The sequence below is a fragment of the Coregonus clupeaformis genome, chromosome 31, assembly GCF_020615455.1.
Source record: "Coregonus clupeaformis isolate EN_2021a chromosome 31, ASM2061545v1, whole genome shotgun sequence".
NCBI classification, from domain to species: Eukaryota; Metazoa; Chordata; class Actinopteri; order Salmoniformes; family Salmonidae; genus Coregonus; species Coregonus clupeaformis.
Window position 1 is genome coordinate 35,156,069 of NC_059222.1, and position 22,552 is coordinate 35,178,620.

The following is a 22,552-nucleotide window of genomic DNA, read 5'->3' on the forward strand; positions in this document are numbered from 1 at the left end:
TCCTGTTGGAAGGTGAACTTTCGCCCCAGTCTGAGGTCCTGAGCGCTCTTGAGCAGGTTTTCATCAAGGATCTCTCTGTACTTTGCTCCGTTCATCTTTCCCTCGATCCTGACTAGTCTCCTGTCCCTGCTGCTGAAAGACATCTGACATGCACTGTCAACTGTGGGATCTTATATAGACAGGTGTGTGCCTTTCCAAATCATGTCCAATCAATTGAATTTACCACAGGTGGACACCAATCAAGTTGTAGAAACATCTCAAGGATTATAAATTGAAACAGGATGCACCTGAGCTCAATTTCGAGTCTCATAGCAAAGGTATTTCTGTTTTTGTTTTTTTATAAATTTGCAAATATTTCTAAAAACCTGTTTTCGCTTTGTCATTATGGGGTAATGTTTGTAGATTGATGAGGAAAACATTTCATTTTATAAATGTTAGAATAAGGCTGTAACGTAACAAAATGTGGAAAAAGTCAAGGGGTCTGAATACTTTCCGAATGCACTGTATCTTAAGATGAATGCACTAACTGTAAGTCGCTCTGGACAAGAGCATCTGCTAAATGACAAAAAAGTCAAATGTAAATGTAAAATGTAAATTAATGACAGTGTTATTACCAAAGAAGAGAACCCTGTATCTGGTGTTCAGTTACAATGGTTTTAATGCATCAACATTTGGCCTTAACAAGAAGGACACTTCTGGAATAATTAGGAAAATACTTGTTTTTGTTTTTGATATAGACATGGATTATTTCTTGCTAACAAATGTAGTTATTTTCATATCAAGGGCATTTAATCTCATGTCCTTGCTATTACAACTTGTTGTAGGCTGCAAAGCATAAGATATGTGTTTGTAAAGGCGCAGATAAAACGCCCATGCCCTGACGACTGCTCAGAGCATTGGAATGTTGTTGCCAGTCTAAACAAAAACATTCTAGTATTCTAGTCCGGTTTTTGGTTGATAGCTTGCTGTCATATAAAAAACCACACACACAAGAATATAAAATATATACTTTGATAAGCTAATTAATTGATACTGACATTAAATTACATAACAAAATATGGACAAACCTGTAGGAGTTTGAGCCAAGAAGACAAGAGGACACTCCCTTATCTTTGGGGGACAGAAAATCCACCTCCCTCATCTCCTCTCCCATATCCCGGGAGAGCTCTTGCCTCCCTCCCCCAGTCCAACATCCCATCTCTCACTTCTCTGCTCCCCTCTGTCCTCCCCCCTCTCTCTCAAACCACCGTCTGCTCGCCCCAGCACTTCCTACAGCCCAAGTACACCGCCGAGACAAGATACACCACAGTGCCCAGACATGCGAACATGGCGGCAGCCAGGTAGACTTTATACAGGCAGGCAGTAGAGTTTGTATTGCTCCAGGTTGCAGTGCATGTACTGCTTGGTCTTCTAGATCATGACGCCGATCGCCGGTAGCACTGCGGCTGCGATACTGTGAATTATGTTGCCAAGCAACCACCGGTCCCCTCCCAAAAAGATGGGGACGAGGTCCTGCTTGTCCAGGAGGGTGATGAAGAAGGTGAGGAGCCAGAAGAGGACTGCCACGAACAAGACGAAGTGGATGGAGCATTCGTATTTGTTGGTGGCGATTGTGACCCATAGTCCAGCTCCGAATAGGATTTGGAGGATTTGGATAAAGGCAAGAAAACTCTTGAGGAAGTCCCGGAAATATGTGCTCACCTCCGGCTGGGGGGGATATCTGCTCCGGAGAACACTAGGACCTTTCACTGAGCAGAGCGGGAGCTTACAATCTAACACCGACTCAAAAGAAAGACAGAAAAAAATGAAAAGTAAAAGGGAGGGTAGATTGCTAAATAACTAGGTGGTTAGAAGGGTAAAATGTGTCAGAGTTGTGTTTTCTTCTGCACAGCCCCAGGGACAGCTGATCTTGGATGAAGGCCCATGTTCATAAAGTGTCTCTTATTCATTATGAGAAAAAGTGCTAAACTGATTCTAGATCAGCACTCCTACTCTGGGTATGCTTTGTTAATACGGGCCCAGAAATTCCCAAATAGAGAGACAGATTGCACTTTGTTCATGTTCTTGCAAAACTGAATGCATTCAACCGAAATGTGTCTTCCGCATTTAACCCAACCCCTCTGAATCAGAAAGCCTGCCAGTGATGTAATTATAGCTGTGAATCATAGTCGAGTCATTGTGGGCCATTTGGCGTGATGAAGTCCGTTTTAGATTTCTTGGCAGAAAATGGCCGACAACACATCACTATCAGTCATTCAGCTAATTGATGTTAGTCCATAGCATTTTTGTAAGGTACAGCACTTCACTGTCTCTCCCTATCATTTAGGACTTGTTTCACTCTGCACTAGTGTCCAGGGATTTGAGAGAGTGTCAGGGAGAGACAGATAGGGAGAGACAGATAGGGAGAGACAGACAGGGAGAAACTTGATAGAGAAAAAGACAGGTAGAGGAGACATGGAGAGAGAGAGAGGTAGAGAGAGAGAGAGCCACATCCCCACCCCAACCAGTCGACCCCTCCCCAAACAAACACTAGCCACACCCTATATAGGCCCCCCGAGATCAGTCTTATGCCCCCCCCATGCCCCCCGCCCCTGCAGCAATGACCTCAACATGGCAGCCACACATATGCCCAGGCCGTGAGCAGAGCAACAGGCCCAACCCCCTTAATACACCCACCCAAGTCCCATCCTGCGACCTAAGATGTATGTATCAGATGCTCAACATGCTTTGCTCACACCTGCTGTAATGGTCCGAGCCTAAACCACACGAAAACAACACTAGACACTATGGAACACAAAGCTTTTACTATCTAATCCTGGAATATACAAGGTCTGAGGTCATCTGCCATTGGCCTAAAGAGAAGGAACCCAGACTTCATCAAAGAAATTGGAAATACAGACAATGTCATCCTACAAGAAACATGGTAGAGAGGAGATGGATCCACTGGTTGCCCTCTAGGTTACAGAGAGCTGGTAGTCCCATCCACCAAACTACCAGGTGTGAAACAGGGAAGAGACTCAGGGGTTATGCTAATTTGGTATAGAGCAGACCTAATCCACTCTATTAAATTAGTCAAAACAGGAACATTTTACATCTGGCTAGAAATGATCTAAACAGAGAAAAATGTCCTCATGTGTGCTACCTATATCCCCCCAATAGAATCCCCATACTTTAACGATGACAGCTCCATCCTAGAGGGGGAGATCAACCATTTCCAAGCCCAGGGACATGTACTAGAACTGGACAATAACTTGACACTCTTAGCACACAGGGGAACAAACACCTACCTGGAGGGTCACAACTCCTGCAGCTCTGTCGCACCTTGGGTCTGTACATAGTCAAGATTGAGGATCCAAGATGGCGTAGTAGTGCAGTTCTGTTTTTGTCGTGTGTCTGTAAATAGCCTGTTTTTTTGTATTTTTCGTACATATTTCCCTATCAGACTTTTCATCCTTCTACAAAATATACTTTCCTGCAACCCGCCTCACTCAATGTGGAACGGATTCTATTATTGACTTACCTTTATCTGGAGTCTCCAGTTGAAACTAGCTAGCCAGCTGACTGGCTACTTGCTATTAGCCACAGCTGGCGGTATTTCACCCAGAGCATTGGATTTTTTTTCTGCGGGATTGATTTGGTCACTGGACATTAATCACCGGATATTCGGCCAGTCTGCACAGCGTTGTCGACCCAGAACATATCGGTTTTTCCGCCGGAATCACTGAATCACTGGACCTTTAACTCCGGATTCATCGCTACCAGCTAGCTGCAACGGAATGGACGCTGTGGTCTGGCTAATCATCCTGAGCTAGGCCCATCTCCCGGCTATCTACCTCTCTGTCAACCGGACGGGACCACCTAGTGTTGACACGGAGCCCCGCCGATCCTACACGACTGGTCTGCCGACGAAATCGTCTGATGTGGTTACGACGTTAACCACGAAGATTCCATCTGCTAGCCCCGCCCGCTAGCACACGCTAGCCGTGGCCTCTTACTCGAACTATCCTATTGCTGTTCACCGGACCTTATGATAACTCAGCTATACAGCTGATGTCTGCTGGACTGTTCCTTTTTACGGTACTACATCCTGTTTATGTTTAGCCTCAGCCCAAACATGGTTAGCTTATTGTTGTTTCGGTTATTTCTAATTGTACTATTTCACTGTAGACCCCCCAGCCCAGCTAAACCTACCTTAGATAGCTCCTTTGTCCCACCCCCTATACACGCGGAGACCGACTCAATTGATGCTTCCAGCGATGCTATCTCTTTCATTGTTACCCAACGCTTAGGTTTACCTCCACTTTACTCATATCCTTCCATATCCTTGTCTGTAAATAATGCCCTGAATCTTTTCTATAACACCCGGAAATCTGCCCCCCTTTATTCTATGTACCCAACGCACTAGAAGACCAGTTCTTAAAGCCTTTAGCCGTATCCTTATTCTAGTCCTCCTCTGTTCCTCTGGTGATGTAGAGGCTAACCCAGGCCCTGCAGCCCTCAGTATCACTCCTACTCCCCAGGCGCTATCATTTGCTGACTTCTGTAATCGCAAAGTCTTGGTTTCTTGCACATAAATATCAGAAGTCTACTTCCTAAGTTTGAGTTATTCACTGCGTTAGCACACTCCGCCAACCCTGATGTTCTAGCAGTGTCTGAATCCTGGCTCAGGAAGGCCACCAAAAATTCTGAAATTTCCATCCCCAACTATAAAATGTTCCGTCTAGATAGAACTGCCAAAGGGGGTGGAGTTGCAATCTACTGTAGAGATAGCCTGCAGAGCTCTATCATACTATCCAGGTCTGTGCCCAAACAGTTTGAGCTTCTACTTCTAAAAATCCACCTTTCCAGAAATAAGTCTCTCACTGTTGCCGCTTGCTACATACCCCCCTCAGCCCCCAGCTGTGCCCTGGACACCATATGTGAATTGATTGCCCCCCATTTATCCTCAGAGTTCGTACTGCTTGGTGACCTAAATTGGGATATGCTTAATCCCCCAGCCATCCTACAATCCAAACTAGATGCCCTCAACCTCACGCAAATTATCAACGAACCTACCAGGTACAACCCTAAATCCGTAAACATGGGTACCCTCATAGATATCATCCTGACTAACATACCCTCTAAATACACCTCAGCTGTCTTCAACCAGGATCTCAGCGATCACTGCCTTATTGCCTGCGTCCGTAGCGGGTCCGCGGTCAAACGACCACCCCTCATCACTGTCAAACGCTCCCTAAAACACTTTAGCGAGCAGGCCTTCCTAATTGACCTGGCCCAGGTATCCTGGATGGATATAGATCTCATTCCGTCAGTAGAGGATGCCTGGTTGTTCCTTAAAAGTAATTTCCTCTCAATCTTAAATAAACATGCCCCATTAAAAAAATACAGAACTAAGAACCGATATAGCCCCTGGTTCTCCTCAGACTTGACTGCCCTTGACCAGCACAAAAACATCCTGTGGCGTACAGCATTAGCATCAAATAGCCCCCGCGATATGCAACTTTTCAGGGAAGTTAGGAACCAATATACACAAGCAGTCAGGAAAGCAAAGGCTAACTTTTTCTTTCAGAAATTTGCATCCTGTAGCACTAACTCCAAAAAGTTTTGGGACACTGTAAAGTCCATGGAGAATAAGAGCACTTCCTCCCAGCTGCCCACTGCACTGAGGCTAGAAACACTATCACCACCCGATAAATCTACAATAATCGAGAATTTCAACAAGCATTTTGCTACAGCTGGCCATGCTTTCCATCTGGCTACCACTACCCCGGCCACCAACTCTGCACCCTCTGCTGCAACTTGCCCATGCCCCCCCCGCTTCTCCTTCACACAAATTCAGACAGCTGATGTTTTGAAAGCGCTGCAAAATCTGGACCCCTACAAATCAGCTGGGCTAGACAATCTGGACCCTTTCTTTCTAAAACTAGCCGCCGAAATTGTCGCAACCCCTATTACTAGTCTGTTCAACCTCTTTCATAACGTCTGAGATCCCCAGAGATTGGAAAGCTGCCGCGGTCATCCCCCTCTTCAAAGGGGGTGACACTCTAGATCCAAACTGCTACAGACCTATATCCATCCTGCCCTGCCTTTCGAAAGTATTTGAAAGCCAAGTTAACGAACAGATCACCGACCATTTCGAATACCACCGTACCTTCTCCGCTATGCAATCCGGTTTCCGAGCTGGTCATGGGTGCACTTCAGCCACGCTCAAGGTCCTAAACGATATTATAACCGCGATTGATAATAGACAGTACTGTGCAGGCGTCTTCATCGACCTGGCCAAGGCTTTCGACTCTGTCAACCACCGCATTCTTATTGGCAGACTAAATAGCCTTGGTTTCTCAAATGACTGCCTCGCCTGGTTCACCAACTACTTCTCAGATAGAGTTCAGTGTGTCAAATCGGAGGGCCTGTTGTCTGGACCTATGGCAGTCTCTATGGGGGTGCCACAGGGTTCAATTCTTGGGCCGACACTTTTCTCCGTGTATATCAATGATGTCGCTCTTGCTGCTGGTGACTCTCAGATCCACCTTTACGCAGACGACACCATTTTGTATACATCTGGCCCTTCATTGGACACTGTGTTAACAAACCTCCAAACGAGCTTCAATGCCATACAACACTCCTTCAGTAGCCTCCAACTGCTCTTAAACACTAGTAAAACTAAATGCATGCTTTTCAATCGAACGCTGCTGGCACCCGCCCACCCGACTAGAATCACCACTCTCGACGGGTCTGACCTAGAGTATGTGGACAACTACAAATACCTAGGTGTCTGGTTAGACTGTAAACTCAACTTCCAGACTCACATAAAGAATCTCCAATCCAAAGTTAAATCTAGAATCGGCTTCCTATTTCGCAACAAAGCCTCCTTCACTCATGCTGCCAAACATGCCCTCGTAAAACTGACTATCCTACCGATCCTTGACTTCGCGATGTCATTTACAAAATAGCCTCCAACACTCTACTCAGCAAATTGGATGTAGTCTATCACAGTGCCATCCGTTTTGTCTCCAAAGCCCCATACACTACCCACCACTGTGACCTGTACGCTCTTGTTGGCTGGTCCTCACTACATGTTCGTCGTCAAACCCACTGGCTCCAGGCCATCTATAAATCACTGCTAGGCAAATCCCCGCCTTATCTTAGCTCATTGGTCACCATAGCAGCACCCACCCGTAGTCTGCGCTCCAGCAGGTATATCTCACTGGTCATTCCCAAAGCCAACACCTCCTTTGGCCGCCATTCCTTCCAGTTCTCTGCTGCCAATGACTGGAACGAATTGCAAAAATCTCTGAAGCTGGAGACTCTTATCTCCCTCAATAACTTTAAGCATCAGTTGTCAGAGCACCTTACCGATCACTGCACCTGTACACAGCCCATCTGAAATTAGCCCACACAACTACCTCATCCCTATATTGTTATTTATTTTGCTCTTTTGCACCCCAGTATCTCTATTTGCACATAATATCTTGCACATCTAGCATTCCAGTGTTAATACTATTGTAATTATTTTGCACTAAAGCCTATTTATTGCCTTACCTCCATAACTTGCTACATTTGCACACACTGTATATATATTTTCTGTTGTATTTTTGACTTTAAGTTTTTTACCCCATATGTAACTCTGTGTTGTTTTTATTGCACTGCTTTGCTTTATCTTGGCCAGGTCGCAGTTGTAAATGAGAACCTGTTCTCAACTGGCTTACCTGGTTAAATAAAGGTGAAATAAAAAAAATAAAAAATAAAAATGGTAGGCTTCGAGCGGACTCTTACGGTAGGTACACCTACAGCTCATTCCTTGAGTCTCTCAGAGCGTTCACAGTCAGCCCACTGACACCCCTATCAGATCACAGAAAAATCACAGTCTACTTGAACAGAGCAATACTCAATCATGAAGCATCAAAGCCAAAGGAACTGCATAATATTAAGAAATGCTATAGATGGAAGGAAAGTAGTCTAGAAACCTACCAAAAAACAATTAGGCAACAACAAATTAAATCCCTTCTAGACAACTTCCTGGACAAAATGTTTCACTGTAATAGTGAAGGTGTAAACTTAGCAGTAGAAAACCTAAACAGTATATTTGACCTCTCAGCTTCCCTATCAAATAAAAATGTCAAGCAGACAACCTAAGAAATTTACAACAATGACAAATGGTTTGATGAAGAATGCAAAAACCTAAGAAAGAAATTGAGAAACCTATCTATCCAAAAACATAGAGACCCAGAAAACCTGAGCCATGCCTTCACTATGGTGAATCACTAAAACAATACAGAAATACACTACGGAAAAAGAAGGAACAGCACATCAGAAATCAGCTCAATGTAAATGAAGAATCCATAGAATCTAACCACTTCTGGGAAAATTGGAACACACTAAACAAACAACAACACAAAGAGTTATCTATCCAATTACATTGAATGAACTACAGGACAAAATACAAACCCTCCAACACAAAAAGGCCTATGGTGTTGATGGTATCCTAAATTAAATATACAGACCACAAATTCCAATTGGCTATACTTACACTTTTTAACATCATCCTCAGCTCTGGCATCTTCCCCAATATTTGGAACCAAGGACTGATCGCCCCAATCCACAAAAGTGGAGACAAAAAAGCTCTTGACTCAATTTGGCATGAGCGTCTGCTATACAAATTGATGGAAAGTGGTGTTTTGGAAAAACATACGACATTATAAAATCCATGTACACAAACAACAGGTGTGTGGTTAAAATTGGCAAAAAACACACACATTTCTTTCCACATGGCAGTGGGGTGAGACAGGGATGCAGCTTGAGCCCCACCCTCTTCAAAATATACAGCTCTGGAAAAAATTAAGAGACCACTGCAAATTTTTCTTAAATCAGCATCTCTACATGTATGACAGCCATTCCATTCCAGTGTCTGTTGAATTCCAACACAGGCACACCTCATTCTACTGAATTAGGTACTGATTAGGTGATCACCTGAACCAAATCTTATTTAACAAGGAAAAGTGTAAAAACCACTGCTGTGGTCATCAATATCCTCTTGCAATAGGACCATCTGGATGGCAAAAACAGTGCTAATAGTACCTCAAAAGTAATATTAATCGAAAAATAACTATTGACCATGCCAAAAGAGTTGAAAAGGAAAGTTTTGAGTGAGGAAAAGAAGGGTTCAATTCTGGCTTTACTGGCTGAGGGATACAGTGAGCGTCAGGTTGCTTCCATCCTTAAAATTTCAAAGACGACGGTACATAAGACTCACTCCTGAGTGGTGCAGTGGTCTAAGGCACTGCATCGCAGTGCTAACTGTGCCACTAGAGATCCTGGTTCGAATCCAGGCTCTGTCGCAGCCGGCCGCGACCGGGAGACTCATGGGCGGCGCACAATTGGCCCAGCGTCGTCCAGGGTAGGGGAGGGAATGGCCGGCAGGGATGTAGCTCAGTTGATAGAGCATGGCATTTGCAACGCCAGGGTTGTGGGTTCGATTCCCACAGGGGGCCAGTATTTAAAAAATATGTAATCACTAACTGTAAGTCGCTCTGGATAAGAGCGTCTGCTAAATGACTAAAATGTAAAATGTAAAAATAAGAACAAGGTCAAGCAGCAGACATTGGGGACAACAAAGCTACAGACCGGCAGAGGGCGAAAACGACACTCTACTGACCGGGATGACCGCCAACTCATTCGAATGTCACTCAACAACCATAGGATGACATCAAGTGACCTACAAAATGAATGGCAAACGGCAGCTGGGGTGAAGTGCACGGCGAGGACAGCTCGAAACAGGCTCCTAGGGGCAGGGCTGAAGTCGTGCAAAGCTAGAAAAAAGCCCCTCATCAATGAGAAGCAAAGAAGAGCCAGGCTGAGGTTTGCAAAAGACCATGAGGATTGGACCGTAGAGGACTGGAGTAAGGTCATCTTCTCTGATGAGTCCAATTTTCAGCTTTACCCAACACCTGGTCATCTATTGGTTAGACGGAGATCTGGAGAGGCCTACAAGCCACAGCGTCTCGCACCCACTGTGAAATTTGGTGGAGGGTCGGTGATGATCTTGGAGTGCTTCAGCAAGGCTGGAATCGGGCAGATTTGTCTTTGTGAAGGACGCATGAATCAAGCCACATACAAGGTTGTCCTGGAAGAAAACTTGCCTCCTTTTGCTCTGACATTGTTCCCCAACTCTGAGGATTGGATTTTCCAGCAGGACAATGCACCATGCCACACACCCAGGTCAATCAAGGTGTGGATGGAGGACCACCAGATCAAGACCCTGTCATGGCCAGCTCAATCTCCAGACCTGAACCCCATTGAAAACGTCTGGAATGTGATCAAAAGGAAGATGGATGGTCACAAGCCATCAAACAAAGCTGAGCTGCTTGAATTTTTGCACCAGGAGTGGCATAAAGTCACCCAACATCAGTGTGAAAGACTGGTGGAGAGCATGCCATGGAAGCTGTGATAAAAAATCAGGGTTATTCCACCAAATATTGATTTCTGAACTCTCCCTAAGTTAAAACATGAGTATTGTGTTGTTTAAATATGAACATTAACTTATTTTCTTTGCATTATTCGAGGTCTGACAACACTGCATCTTTTTTGTTATTTTGACAAGTTGTCATTTTCTGCAAATAAATGCTCTAAATGATAATATTTTTATTTGGAATTTGGGAGAAATGTTGTCAGTAGTTTATACAATAAAACAAAAATGTAATTTTTAGCCAAACACATACCTATAAATAGTAAAACCAGAGAAACTGATACTTTTGCAGTGGTCTCTTTTTCCAGAGCTGTATAAATGAATTGGTGAGGGCACTAGAACAGTCTGCAGCACCCAGCCTCACCCTACTAGAATCTGAAGTCAAATGTCTACTGTTTGCTGATGATCTGGTGCTTCTATCCCCAACCAAGGAGGGCCTACAGCAGCACCTACATCTTCTGCACAGATTCTGTCAGACCTGGGCCCTGACAGTAAATCTCAGTAAGACAAAAATAATGGTGTTCCAAAAAAGGTCCAGATGCCAGGACCACAAATACAAATTCCAACTAGACACCGTTGCCCTAGAGCACACAAAAAAATTATACATACCTTGGCCTAAACATCAGCACCACAGGTAACTTCCACAAAGGTGTGAACGATCTGAGAGACAAGGCAAGAAGGGCCTTCTACACAATGAAAAGGAACATAAAATTTGACATACCAATTAGGATCTGGGTAGAAATACTTGAATCAGTTATAGAACCCATTGCCCTTTATGGTTGTGAGGTCTGGGGCCCTCTCACCAACCAAGAATTCACAAAATGGGACAAACACCAAATTGACTCTGCATGCAAAATTCTGCAAAAATATCCTCCATGTACAACGTAAAACACCAAATAATCAGTGGTGTAAAGTACTTAAGTAAAAATACTTGAAAGTACTACTTAAGTAGTTTTCTTGGGTATCTGTACTTTACTATTTATCTTTTTGACTACTTTTACTTTTACTTCACTACATTCCTAAAGAAAATAATGTACTTTTTACTCCATACATTTTCCCTGACACCCAAAAGTACTAGTTACATTTTGAATGCTTAGCAGGACAGGAAAATAGTCTAATTCACACACTTATCAAGTGAACATCCCTGGTCATAGCTACTGCCTCTGATCTGACGGACTCACTCAACACATGAGTGAGTTAGTAAATTATGTCTGAGTGTTGGAGTGTGCCCCTGGCTACCCATAAATATAAATAAAATGATGCTGTCTGGTTTACTTAATATAAGGAATTTGAAAGGATTTATACTTTTACTTTTACTTTTGATACTTGCGCATATATTAGCAATTACATTGACTTTTGATACTTAAGTATAATTAAAACCAAATACTTTTAGACTTTTACTCAAGTAGTATTTTACTGGGTGACTTACACTTTTACTTGAGTCATTTTCTATTAAGGTATCTTTACTTTTACTCAAGTATGAAAATTGGGTACTTTTTCCACCACTGCAAATAATGCATGCAGAGCTGAATTAGGATGATACCCACTAATTATCAAAATCCAGAAAATATCAGTTAAATTCTACAACCACCTAAAAGGAAGCGATTCCCAAACCTTCCATAACAAAGCCATCACCTACAGAGAGATTAATCTGGAGAAGAGTCCTCTAAGCAAGCTGGTCCTGGGGCTCTGTTCACAAACACAAACAGAGCCCCAGGACAGCAACACAATTAGACCCAACTAGGGCTGTGGCGGTCAAGAAATTTAGTCAGCTGGTGATTGTCAAGCAAATAACTGTCGGTCTCACGGTAATTAACCGTTAATTAACATAAAAACATTTAGCATCTCCTGGCTTCCACACATAGCCTACAAGCCACTGATGCAGACCTTTGGAACATCTATATTTAAAAAATCCATGTAATATAGCCTATACCTTCACAATAAATCCATTATTTATTTTAGACAGGTCTAAAGAAGCATGATATGACGAAAATGTAGTGTATTTCAGAAGAACAGAATAGCATACTCTGAGTTGTCCTTATGTTAGGAACTGATCTGGCTATGCCAAATGGCTGTGGGTTACACTTGTTCATTTAGCAGACAAGATTTGCTTAGAATTCCATGGCATTATTTTATGGTATGAAGAATACAACTGAACAAAGCTGAATAAAATAGAAAGGATATTTTCTCCAAACGATTTGAGGGAGTGTGCACATGCGGCTATTCTGTGTTGAGCGGTTAACAAAGAAATATGTATTCCTATATGCTTAATTTAGAGTTATGAATGTACCTTTAGTTGTTCTACAAACTTTGGGCTATATGTTTAATACATTGTAAGGATGCATGATGCGACTCTAATGATGGTTTGAAAAAAGTATCTTGAAAGGCATGAGCTCTGCTTTGTTTTTTGTGCAGGCTGTACACACTTCATCAGTCACTCATTCACAATTTGACAAGCACTTGATAATGCCTTGAATTTCACGGCAGCATCCCCTTTGTGTGGCCGTAATGCACCCTAAATAAATACATGCCTTTTGCGGCCAGTGGCCATTGTGCCCTTCTCCCTGAGTGCTGCATGATCCGAAACACCTCTCACTCACATGGCTCTCCATCACGTGATTGGGTCTTTCTCACAGGCTACAAGTGAAAACAGACACATCGGAGATGCCACTGTGCGCGTCCTTATCCAATTCCGAGGTGCATATTGAAGATATTGGAAGAACTGTCCACATTTACTTTTCGTCAGACAACAAGATGAGTAGGCCTAATGAACAGCAAAAGCACTAGCCTACGTCAATCTACTATCCCCCATAGTACATAAGTCGACCTATTCCATTCCGTGCGAGAAATAAATATTCCAAACATAGTCTGGGACAGTTGTGGGATGCGATAGATCACAAATTAATACAACCACTAGCATCAAAACAACTTTTTTACGCAATGTGGCTGACGGAACAGATCAGAACATTTAGCTTAAAATGTTGATAAACTATTAGGCTATTTCTTCACCATATAAGCGCAGCAATGCACACATGGCAGTAGGCTATAAGCGCAAATGTTCCATTAGCGGGAAAACACCATTATCAAAAATGACCGCAAATGCAATTATGCATGTAATGCTTTTATTATAAAGGTTCATTTTTATGGTGTAAATTATCTTCCCCAAACTTGAAACTCACGCGCTGCTTATTTATGCCAGTTAGGCTCTACACCCCTTGTAAAGCGGATTAATGTGCTTAATTTTAAGAAGTTATTTGGCCACTTTAGTTGTGATACAAACCTCATCAAAACATATAGGCCTGTGGGCTAGGCTACATGAGGTGTGCAACTATGATTCAAAAAAGTCGCAAAAAAAGGCATTGTTTCTTATGCTGGGCATCATTCACAAGTGATAATATATCATTCACAAGTGATAGGCTAATATTGTCACCCATCAGACTATTCTTGATTTAATCTTGTCTTTACATATACTAAATAATATATGAGTGTTATTTTCATGCCAGCCAAGTAGGCTATACTCCTGTTGTAAATATAAGCAATGTGCCTGATATTAGGAAAGTTGAGAAATAAATATAGTAGGCCTAGCCTATAGAAAGCTGATGGGATACTCCTCTTTTTAGTAGAGGCCATCACTCTGTTTTCTCGCGCAATTGCATAGCCTATATAAATGTTGCGCAACATGAGCTCATGGGCTCTCGTGAAGTGTTTGATTAGATTTTCGCTTACATTTGCATTGATGTCAGAGTGATTAGAGGGACAATAGAGTGCTTAATACCAGGCAGTTAGCAAGTTTGGTAGGCTACTACTGACCAGCAGCAGCATCAGAGCTTGGAGAATACCTGATCACTCTGACTGATCCAAAATTAAGGAAAGATTTGACTATGTACAGACTCAGTGAGCATAAATGAGGTGGAAACTGAGCTGCACTTCCTAACCTCCTGCCAAATGTATGACCATATTAGAGACACATATTTTCCTCAAATTACACAGACCCACAAAGAATTCAAAAACAAATCCAATTTTGAAATATCACAGTGTGCCATCACATAAGCAAGATTTGTGACCTGTTCCCACAAGAAAAGGGGAACCAGTGAAGAACAAACACCATTGTAAATACAACCTATATTTATGTTTTTTTTTTCTCCCTTTTGTACTTTAACTATTTGCACATCGTTACAACACTATACAGTGGGGAAAAAAAGTATTTAGTCAGCCACCAATTGTGCAAGTTCTCCCACTTAAAAAGATGAGAGAGGCCTGTAATTTTCATCATAGGTACACGTCAACTATGACAGACAAAATGAGGAAAAAAAATCCAGAAAATCACATTGTAGGATTTTTTATGAATTTCTTTGCATATTATGGTGGAAAATAAGTATTTGGTCAATAACAAAAGTTTCTCAATACTTTGTTATATACCCTTTGTTGGCAATGACACAGGTCAAACGTTTTCTGTAAGTCTTCACAAGGTTTTCACACACTGTTGCTGGTATTTTGGCACATTCCTCCATGCAGATCTCCCCTAGAGCAGTGATGTTTTGGGGCTGTCGCTGGGCAACACGGACTTTCAACTCCCTCCAAAGATTTTCTATGGGGTTGAGATCTGGAGACTGGCTAGGCCACTCCAGGACCTTGAAATGCTTCTTACGAAGCCACTCCTTCGTTGCCCGGGCGGTGTGTTTGGGATCATTGTCATGCTGAAAGACCCAGCCACGTTTCATCTTCAATGCCCTTGCTGATGGAAGGAGGTTGTCACTCAAAATCTCATACATGGCCCCATTCATTCTTTTCCTTTACACGGATCAGTCGTCCTGGTCCCTTTGCAGAAAAACAGCCCCAAAGCATGATGTTTCCACCCCCATGCTTCACAGTAGGTATGGTGTTCTTTGGATGCAACTCAGCATTCTATGTCCTCCAAACACGACGAGTTGAGTTTTTACCAAAAAGTTCTATTTTGGTTTCATCTGACCATATGACATTCTCCCAATCCTCTTCTGGATGTACTCTAGCAAACTTCAGACGGGCCTGGACATGTACTGGCTTAAGCAGGGGGACACGTCTGGCATTGCAGGATTTTAGTCCCTGGCGGCGTAGTGTGTTACTGATGGTAGGCTTTGTTACTTTGGTCCCAGCTCTCTGCAGGTCATTCATTAGGTCCCCCCGTGTGGTTCTGGGATTTTTGCTCACCGTTCTTGTGATCATTTTGACCCCACGGGGTGAGATTTTGCATGGAGCCCCAGATCGAGGGAGATTATCAGTGGTCTTGTATGTCTTCCATTTCCTAATATTTGCTCCCACAGTTGATTTCTTCAAACCAAGCTGCTTACCTATTGCAGATTCTGTCTTCCCAGCCTGGTGCAGGTCTACAATTTTGTTCCTGGTGTCCTTTGACAGCTCTTTGGTCTTGGCCATAGTGGAGTTTGGAGTGTGACTGTTTGAGGTTGTGGACAGGTGTATTTTATACTGATAACAAGTTCAAACAGGTGCCATTAATACAGGTAACGAGTGGAGGACAGAGGAGCCTCTTAAAGAAGAAGTTACAGGTCTGTGAGAGCCAGAAATCTTGCTTGTTTGTAGGTGACCAAATACTTATTTTCCACCATAATTTGCAAATAAATTCATTAAAGATCCTACAATGTGATCTTCTGGATTTTTTTTTCTCATTTTGTCTGTCATAGTTGACGTGTACCTATGATGAAAATTACAGGCCTCTCTCATCTTTTTAAGTGGGAGAACTTGCACAATTGGTGGCTGACTAAATACTTTTTTTCCCCACTGTATATAGCCATAATATGACATTTGAAATATCTCTATTCCTTTGGAACTTTTGTGAGTGTAATGTTTACTGTTCATTTTTTATTGTTTATTTCACTTTTGTTTATTATCTATTTCATTTGTTTTGGCATTGTAAACATACGTTTCCCAAGCCTATAAAGCCTTACATTTAAATTGAATTGAAATTGAGAGAGAGAGACAGAGAGAGAGCGAGACCATTGGAGTGGTAACTCGTCTCGCCCAGTCTACTCTAGTCCAGTTTGAGTCCATACAGGAAATGTCTCTCTGGTTGAGTAGCCAGAGTAAATATCACTGGGCTGGCATCCGCCGGGCTTTATATGTGTTGAAGTGCCCTTCTCCCAGGGTTTCTCTCTGTCACAAATGCTCTCACTCGCTCATTCTCTCTCACTCTTTATATTTTCCTCACACTCTGTCTCTCTCTCGTCCCCCTCTTTCTTCTTCTCCCTCCATCTCTGTCCTACCACCTCCCCTCTCTTTCTCTCTTTATTTCTTAGTTAAGATGGTGAAACACTATCTCACTCTATTCCACATCTGTCCAATCTCTCTCTCTCTCTCTCTCTATCTCTCTTTCTCTTTCTCTTTCTCTTTCTCTTTCTCTTTCTCTCTCCCTCTCTCTCTCTCCCTCTCTCTCTCTCCCTCTCTCTCTCTCTCTCACTCACCCATGTTTTTAAACACTAGGTAGCAGTACCGACACACATTACATTTAGTTTCTTGGCAGGCCCTCTTAGGCACAGTGTCTTGCTCTTACATTCAGTCCTACATGGCTGAGTCAAAATATCTGGTTCTGACTAGAGCGCAAAATTGAACATTTGAGAAAAATGACAACTACTTAATGCAACACAAGCAAAGCTGGCAGTTTCCCCACAAACAAATCAGATGCAAATAACTACACTTTTGGGAAAAGGACCATAGTAAGGGATCATATGAAAAGCATTTGTTACTGATTGAAGTTGTGAGTGTATGAGGCGTAGAGTAAGCAGGTCTTATTGAGAAGGAGGGAAGGAAGGATCTACTTTGTTTCTATTTGAGCTGTTTGCTTGGCCTGTGCTGCAGACCCAACACTTATGACTCTCTCTCGCTCACACACACACACACACACACATACACACACACACACACACACATAGATTTACTTTACATCCCTCTAGTGCATCTGTTCAACATTAGCCTTATCATTCCATCTTGTGTTTTGTGTCCTCCAGTCTACTCAGGGCTCAGCAACCAACATTTTCACAATGCTTCCTTCCTCCCTCCCTTGCTTCATGTCTCTCTGGCTCATCACAGAACATGGGTCCTGTTCCAACATTTTCGTAACGCTTCCTACATCCCTCCCTTTCTTAATAATGTCAGAATATGGGTCCTGTTCCAAAATGTTAATATCGCTTCCTACGTCCCTCCCTTCCTTCATGTCTCTCTGGCTCAGCACAGAACATGGGTCCTGTTCCAAAATGTTAATATCGCTTCCTACGTCCCTCCCTTCCTTCATGTCTCTCTGGCTCAGCACAGAACATGGGTCCTGTTCCAACAATTTCACCTCTCCCATCATTTTCACACGACTAGGTTTAGGCTGTGTCATACACTCTGTGGCTGGATTTATTTCTGCTTCATTGTCACGCCAATCATGTGTTTCTTTTTGGTCTGTGGAGGAAGATAGCAGGAAATGTGTGATTGCCAGGAATAGACCACTACTCATCTCATCTCCCTGCAAAGAACTTCTAGATCACTAATCATCAACACTCCCCCCTCCCCCCCCACCTCCACACACACACCCTAAACCACCACTGTTAATTCCGGTAAGAACTGCCCATTTCATAATCACTATGATCTCTCTTTCTCTCTCTTTCTCTCTCTGTCTCTCTCTGTCTCTCTCTCTCTCTCTGTCTCTCTCTCTCTCTCTCTCTCTCTCTCTCTAACACACACACACACTTACTCAGATATGACAATAATCACATAAATACATACCCACACACATACACAATTTCAGTCACAAAGGCAGTGATTACAGAGTAAAGGCACACACTCTTCCCTCTTTCATGTGTCTGTGTGGCATCCCAGCGACCCCTGCTGATGGGTTAAGTCTGTTTGTCTCAGACAGGTAGTAGCTGAGGGCTACGGGTACTAATTTTTTGTGCCGGTACTGTTTATATTTAGGTGCAGGAGCTCCACAATGCTTTTGAGCTAATATTCTATAAGAGGAACAGGAGCTCAAGCAGTAGAACATTTGAGGTGCCGGTACTCAGCGCCGGTGAGCTCCTGCTTGAGTCAAGCTCGGGGCCTGGCTTTGTTACTGCAAAATAATGATGATAATAATAGTGCTAGCAATAGACTACTTCTGTAAGTCATGTCTGGCCCTACACGCAGAAGGCATTAATGACAGTGTTATTACCAAAGAAGAGAACCCTGTCTCTGGTGTTCAGTGACATTGGTTTTAATGCATCAACATTTGGTCTTAACATGAAGAACACTTTAATTAGGAACAGACTTGGTTTTGTTTTTGAAATAGACATGGATTATTTCTTGCTAAAAGGACACTTAAAAACATTGGCAACAAATATGTTGTAGGTATTTTCATATCAAAGGCATATAATCTCATGTCCTTGCTATTACAACTTGTTGTAGGCTGCAAAGCATAAGGTATTTGTTTTTAAAGGCACAGATAAAACGTCCATGCCAGGACTGGACTTCTCAGAGCTTTGGAATGTTGTTGGCAGTCAAAACAAAAACACTGGAGTAGGCCTACCAAAAAAGTATTATAGTCCAACAACTTAAAAAAGATAGCTTGCGGTCATATAAAAAAACACACAGACAAAAATATAAAATATATACTTTGATAAGCTGCTGAAATGATACTGACATTAAATTACGGAACAGAATATGGACAAACCTGTAGTAGTTTGAGCCAAGAAGACAAGAGGACACTCAGTTTTGGGGAACAGAAAATACCCCCTCTCCACCCCTGTCCTCTCCCCTATCCCGGGAGAGCTCTTGCCTCCCTCCACCAGTCCTCCGCCCCATCCCTCACTCCTCTGTTCCCTTCTGTCCTCCCCTCTCTCTCTCAAACCACCGTCTGCTCGCCCCGGCACTTCCTACAGCCCACATACACCGCCGAGACAAGATAAACCACAGCGCCCAGACATGCGAACATGGCTGCAGCCAGGTAGACTTTATACAGGCAGTTGTGTTTGTATTGCTCCAGGTTGCAGTATGCGTACCGCTCCGTTTTGTAGATCATGACGCCGATCGCCGGTAGATACAGCACCGCCGCCGCGATGTCGTGAACCAGGTTGCTAAGCAACCACCGTTCCCCTCCCAAGATGGGGACGAGGTCCTGCTTGTCCAGGAGGGTGATGAAGAAGGCGGCGAGGGTGAGGAGCCAGAAGAGGACTGCCACGAACAGGACGAAGTGGATGGAGCCTTCGTATTTGTTGGCGGCGATTGTGACCCATAGTCCAGCTCCGAATAGGATTTGGAGGATTCGGATGATGCCGAGAAAACTCTTGAGGAAGTCCCGGAACTTCGTGCTCACCTCCGGCTGGGGGGGCATCTCTGCTCCAGCGAACACTGGGACCTTTTACTGAGCAGAGCGGAGGAGTTCAATCTACCACCGACTGAAAAGAAAGACAGAAAAAACGGAAAAGTAAAAGGGAGGGTAGATTGCTAAATAAATAGGTGGTTAGAAGGGTAAAATGTGTAAGAGTTGTCTTTTCTTCTGCACAGCCCGGGGTTTTGAAATTAGGAGGATTGTGTGTTTCGTCTTTTCCGTTTCCTTTCCTCTCCCCCCCCCCCTCTCTCTCTCTCTCTCTCTCGCTCCCGTAGGTTGGGGTAGGGAACCGAAAGAGGGACGGATTAAAATTCAAAGACCGCTCCTCCTCTCAATTCAATTCAAAGGGCATTATTAGCATGGGAAACATATGTTTACATGGCCAAAACAAGTGAAATAGAGAATAACCAAAAGTGAAATAAACAATCAGAAATTAACAGTAAACATTTCACTCACAACAGTTTCAAAAGAATACAGACATTTCAAATGTTATATGTTGACTGTGTACAGTGTTGTAACAATATGCAACTAGTTGAAGTAGAAAAGGCAAAATAAATCAACATTAATATGGGTTGTATTTACAATGGTGTTTGTTCTCTCTCACTTGCTGCCTTCTATCCTATTGTGTGTGTGTGTGTGTGTGTGTGTGTGTGCGCGCGCATGGTGCGTGCGTGCGTATGAGAAAGAGAGAGAGAGAGAGAGAGAGAGAGAGAGGGGGAGAGAGAGAGAGAGAGAGAGAGAGAGAGAGAGGGAGAGCGACAGAGAGAGGGAGAGCGAGAGAGAGAGAGAGCTTTGCTGAGAGTTTGTTTGATTCATGTTCATCTATTTGCTCCTCATCAATCTCTGTTTTTTCAGCTGCATTATATTTGTTCACACTCCTCAAACAGTTTTCTTTGGAAGTTATGATTAAATTGAGACAATGTTAATACAACAATGTGTTTCGTTAGCTGGCCATATTGAAGTTCTTCAAAAAAGTTGCAAGAGTTTGAGAAACATAAATGGTAGCCCGGCCTAAGCCATTCACTTTTTCCTGCCAAGTTGTCAAAAAGACAAAATGATGTGGCTGAGACAAACATGTTGTTTTCAGAGTGCAGCCAAACCTTGGAATGTGATGCATAAGAATAGAACAGAAAAGAATAACTGTTTACCTTGAAATAATCTTGAGAGTTGGCTGAGTGTCAGAAATGTTTACTGAGTCTGTTTTAGTGTTTTATGAGGGGGCTCTTTGGTAGTGAAAGGCTCCTCCCCCTGGTTCTCAAATTATCTCCAGCAGTAGGTTACTTCCTAGAGAGGATACTCATCCTTCTGAAGCACTCTGATGCCCCTTGGTGGCCTACACCCACACACACACACACACACACACACACACACACACACACACACACAGATTTGATTTGACATACATACTCATGCGCGAACACATACACACACGCAAACACATACACACACACAGATTTGATTTGACATACATACTCATGCGCGAACACGCGCAAACACGCAAACACACACACACACACACACACACAGACTTACACTGAACAAACAGAGCCTAATTGTGCACAACATTTTATTTGCCGTACACACATCACATCACACACACACACACAGGGCCTAGGTAATACACATTACACTATAGCCTTCCAAGAAATGATGCAACATGTGACTTTCCACCCGGTCAGTCTGATCATTGTAGATATGATTAGGTCAGGTCAATGGCTGGGGGGTTATGCAGTAATCAATAGTCTTCCATCAGTTACTGAGTGCATTGACTTCAGGGCAGAACACATAATGGCAACCTAATGATGACATGAGTTCACGTGGGTTTCTAAATGTCCCTTCTAGATTATGCACAATTATACAGTTTTATGTCATGCATGCATTCAACTCTTGCAATTTTGTAACCCGCTGTGAAAGTGTGAAGTTAGTGTGCACAGGGAGATGCCATAAAGGGATATTCCGTACCCAAGCAGGCGAAGGCACACACACATGATTTTTTGAATCGTCAAGCCCCTCACACACAGTTTCGTGCCAGGAGCATTGACGTCAATAAATTATCTACGTGGCCGAGGGGCTGATCTTCACACCTTGCTCCGCCCTTGCTCGAGAAAACATTCCAGCCGGCCCTATAGGCTGGGGGGTAATTACCATATCCGCTCTCATTGGTGGATAGGCACAGTGGCGTAGACCCGAGATGACAAAATTACAGAGTGCGGCCAATTGACAACAACACCGAGTGCACAGAGCTATCGATAAATCAAAGGTCCTTTATAAGCCATAATTGACCAAATATACTGCAGTGCAGCACAGAACAAAATGACCTAGAGAAAATTATCCTGGAAAAAGCATAAGAACGACGTGTCACTATAGTCTTTGTTATTCCAGAGTTGTTTATTCGGCTATTATGCACGAGACTATCCTTGACCTATATTGGATGGATGGACGACTAATTTCCAAAGCCCTTTGTTTGCAACTGAAATGCACAGTAGCTTCTGGCCTTGTACCTTTACACAAAACGAGTCCAAATATGTATGTTTTGATGCAGACTAACAAAAGAAAAAGAAACAAACACGTTTACTTTTTCAGACTTTCTTGCATATATTTACAAAACTGGATAATTGTCTTCGAATGCCACATATCTGCATGCCAATTAAACCTGCGTGAAATATGCAGTCCTATCTGTGCATTGGTGTAGGCTACACTATTAATCTCCCTTTAGCCCTATTCTCAGCCGGCTCGTAGAGCATGTTTTA

At 43.1% G+C, this 22,552-nt stretch overlaps 1 protein-coding gene and 1 pseudogene across 1 annotated transcript; both read right to left on the bottom strand.

Moving 5' to 3' along the window:
- Nucleotides 1-1,197: 1,197 nt before the first annotated feature.
- On the bottom strand, nucleotides 1,198-17,807 carry LOC121548084 (annotated as a pseudogene).
- Nucleotides 17,808-18,666: 859 nt separating this feature from the next.
- On the bottom strand, nucleotides 18,667-21,023 carry LOC121547921 (MARVEL domain-containing protein 1). The gene is made up of 2 exons (XM_041859334.2): nucleotides 20,951-21,023; nucleotides 18,667-19,869 (listed from the first exon to the last, which is right to left on the bottom strand). The coding sequence occupies exon 2, from the start codon at nucleotides 19,803-19,805 to the stop codon at nucleotides 19,317-19,319; it is 489 nt and encodes a 162-aa protein (XP_041715268.1). The 5' UTR covers nucleotides 19,806-19,869; nucleotides 20,951-21,023; the 3' UTR covers nucleotides 18,667-19,316.
- Nucleotides 21,024-22,552: the final 1,529 nt, after the last annotated feature.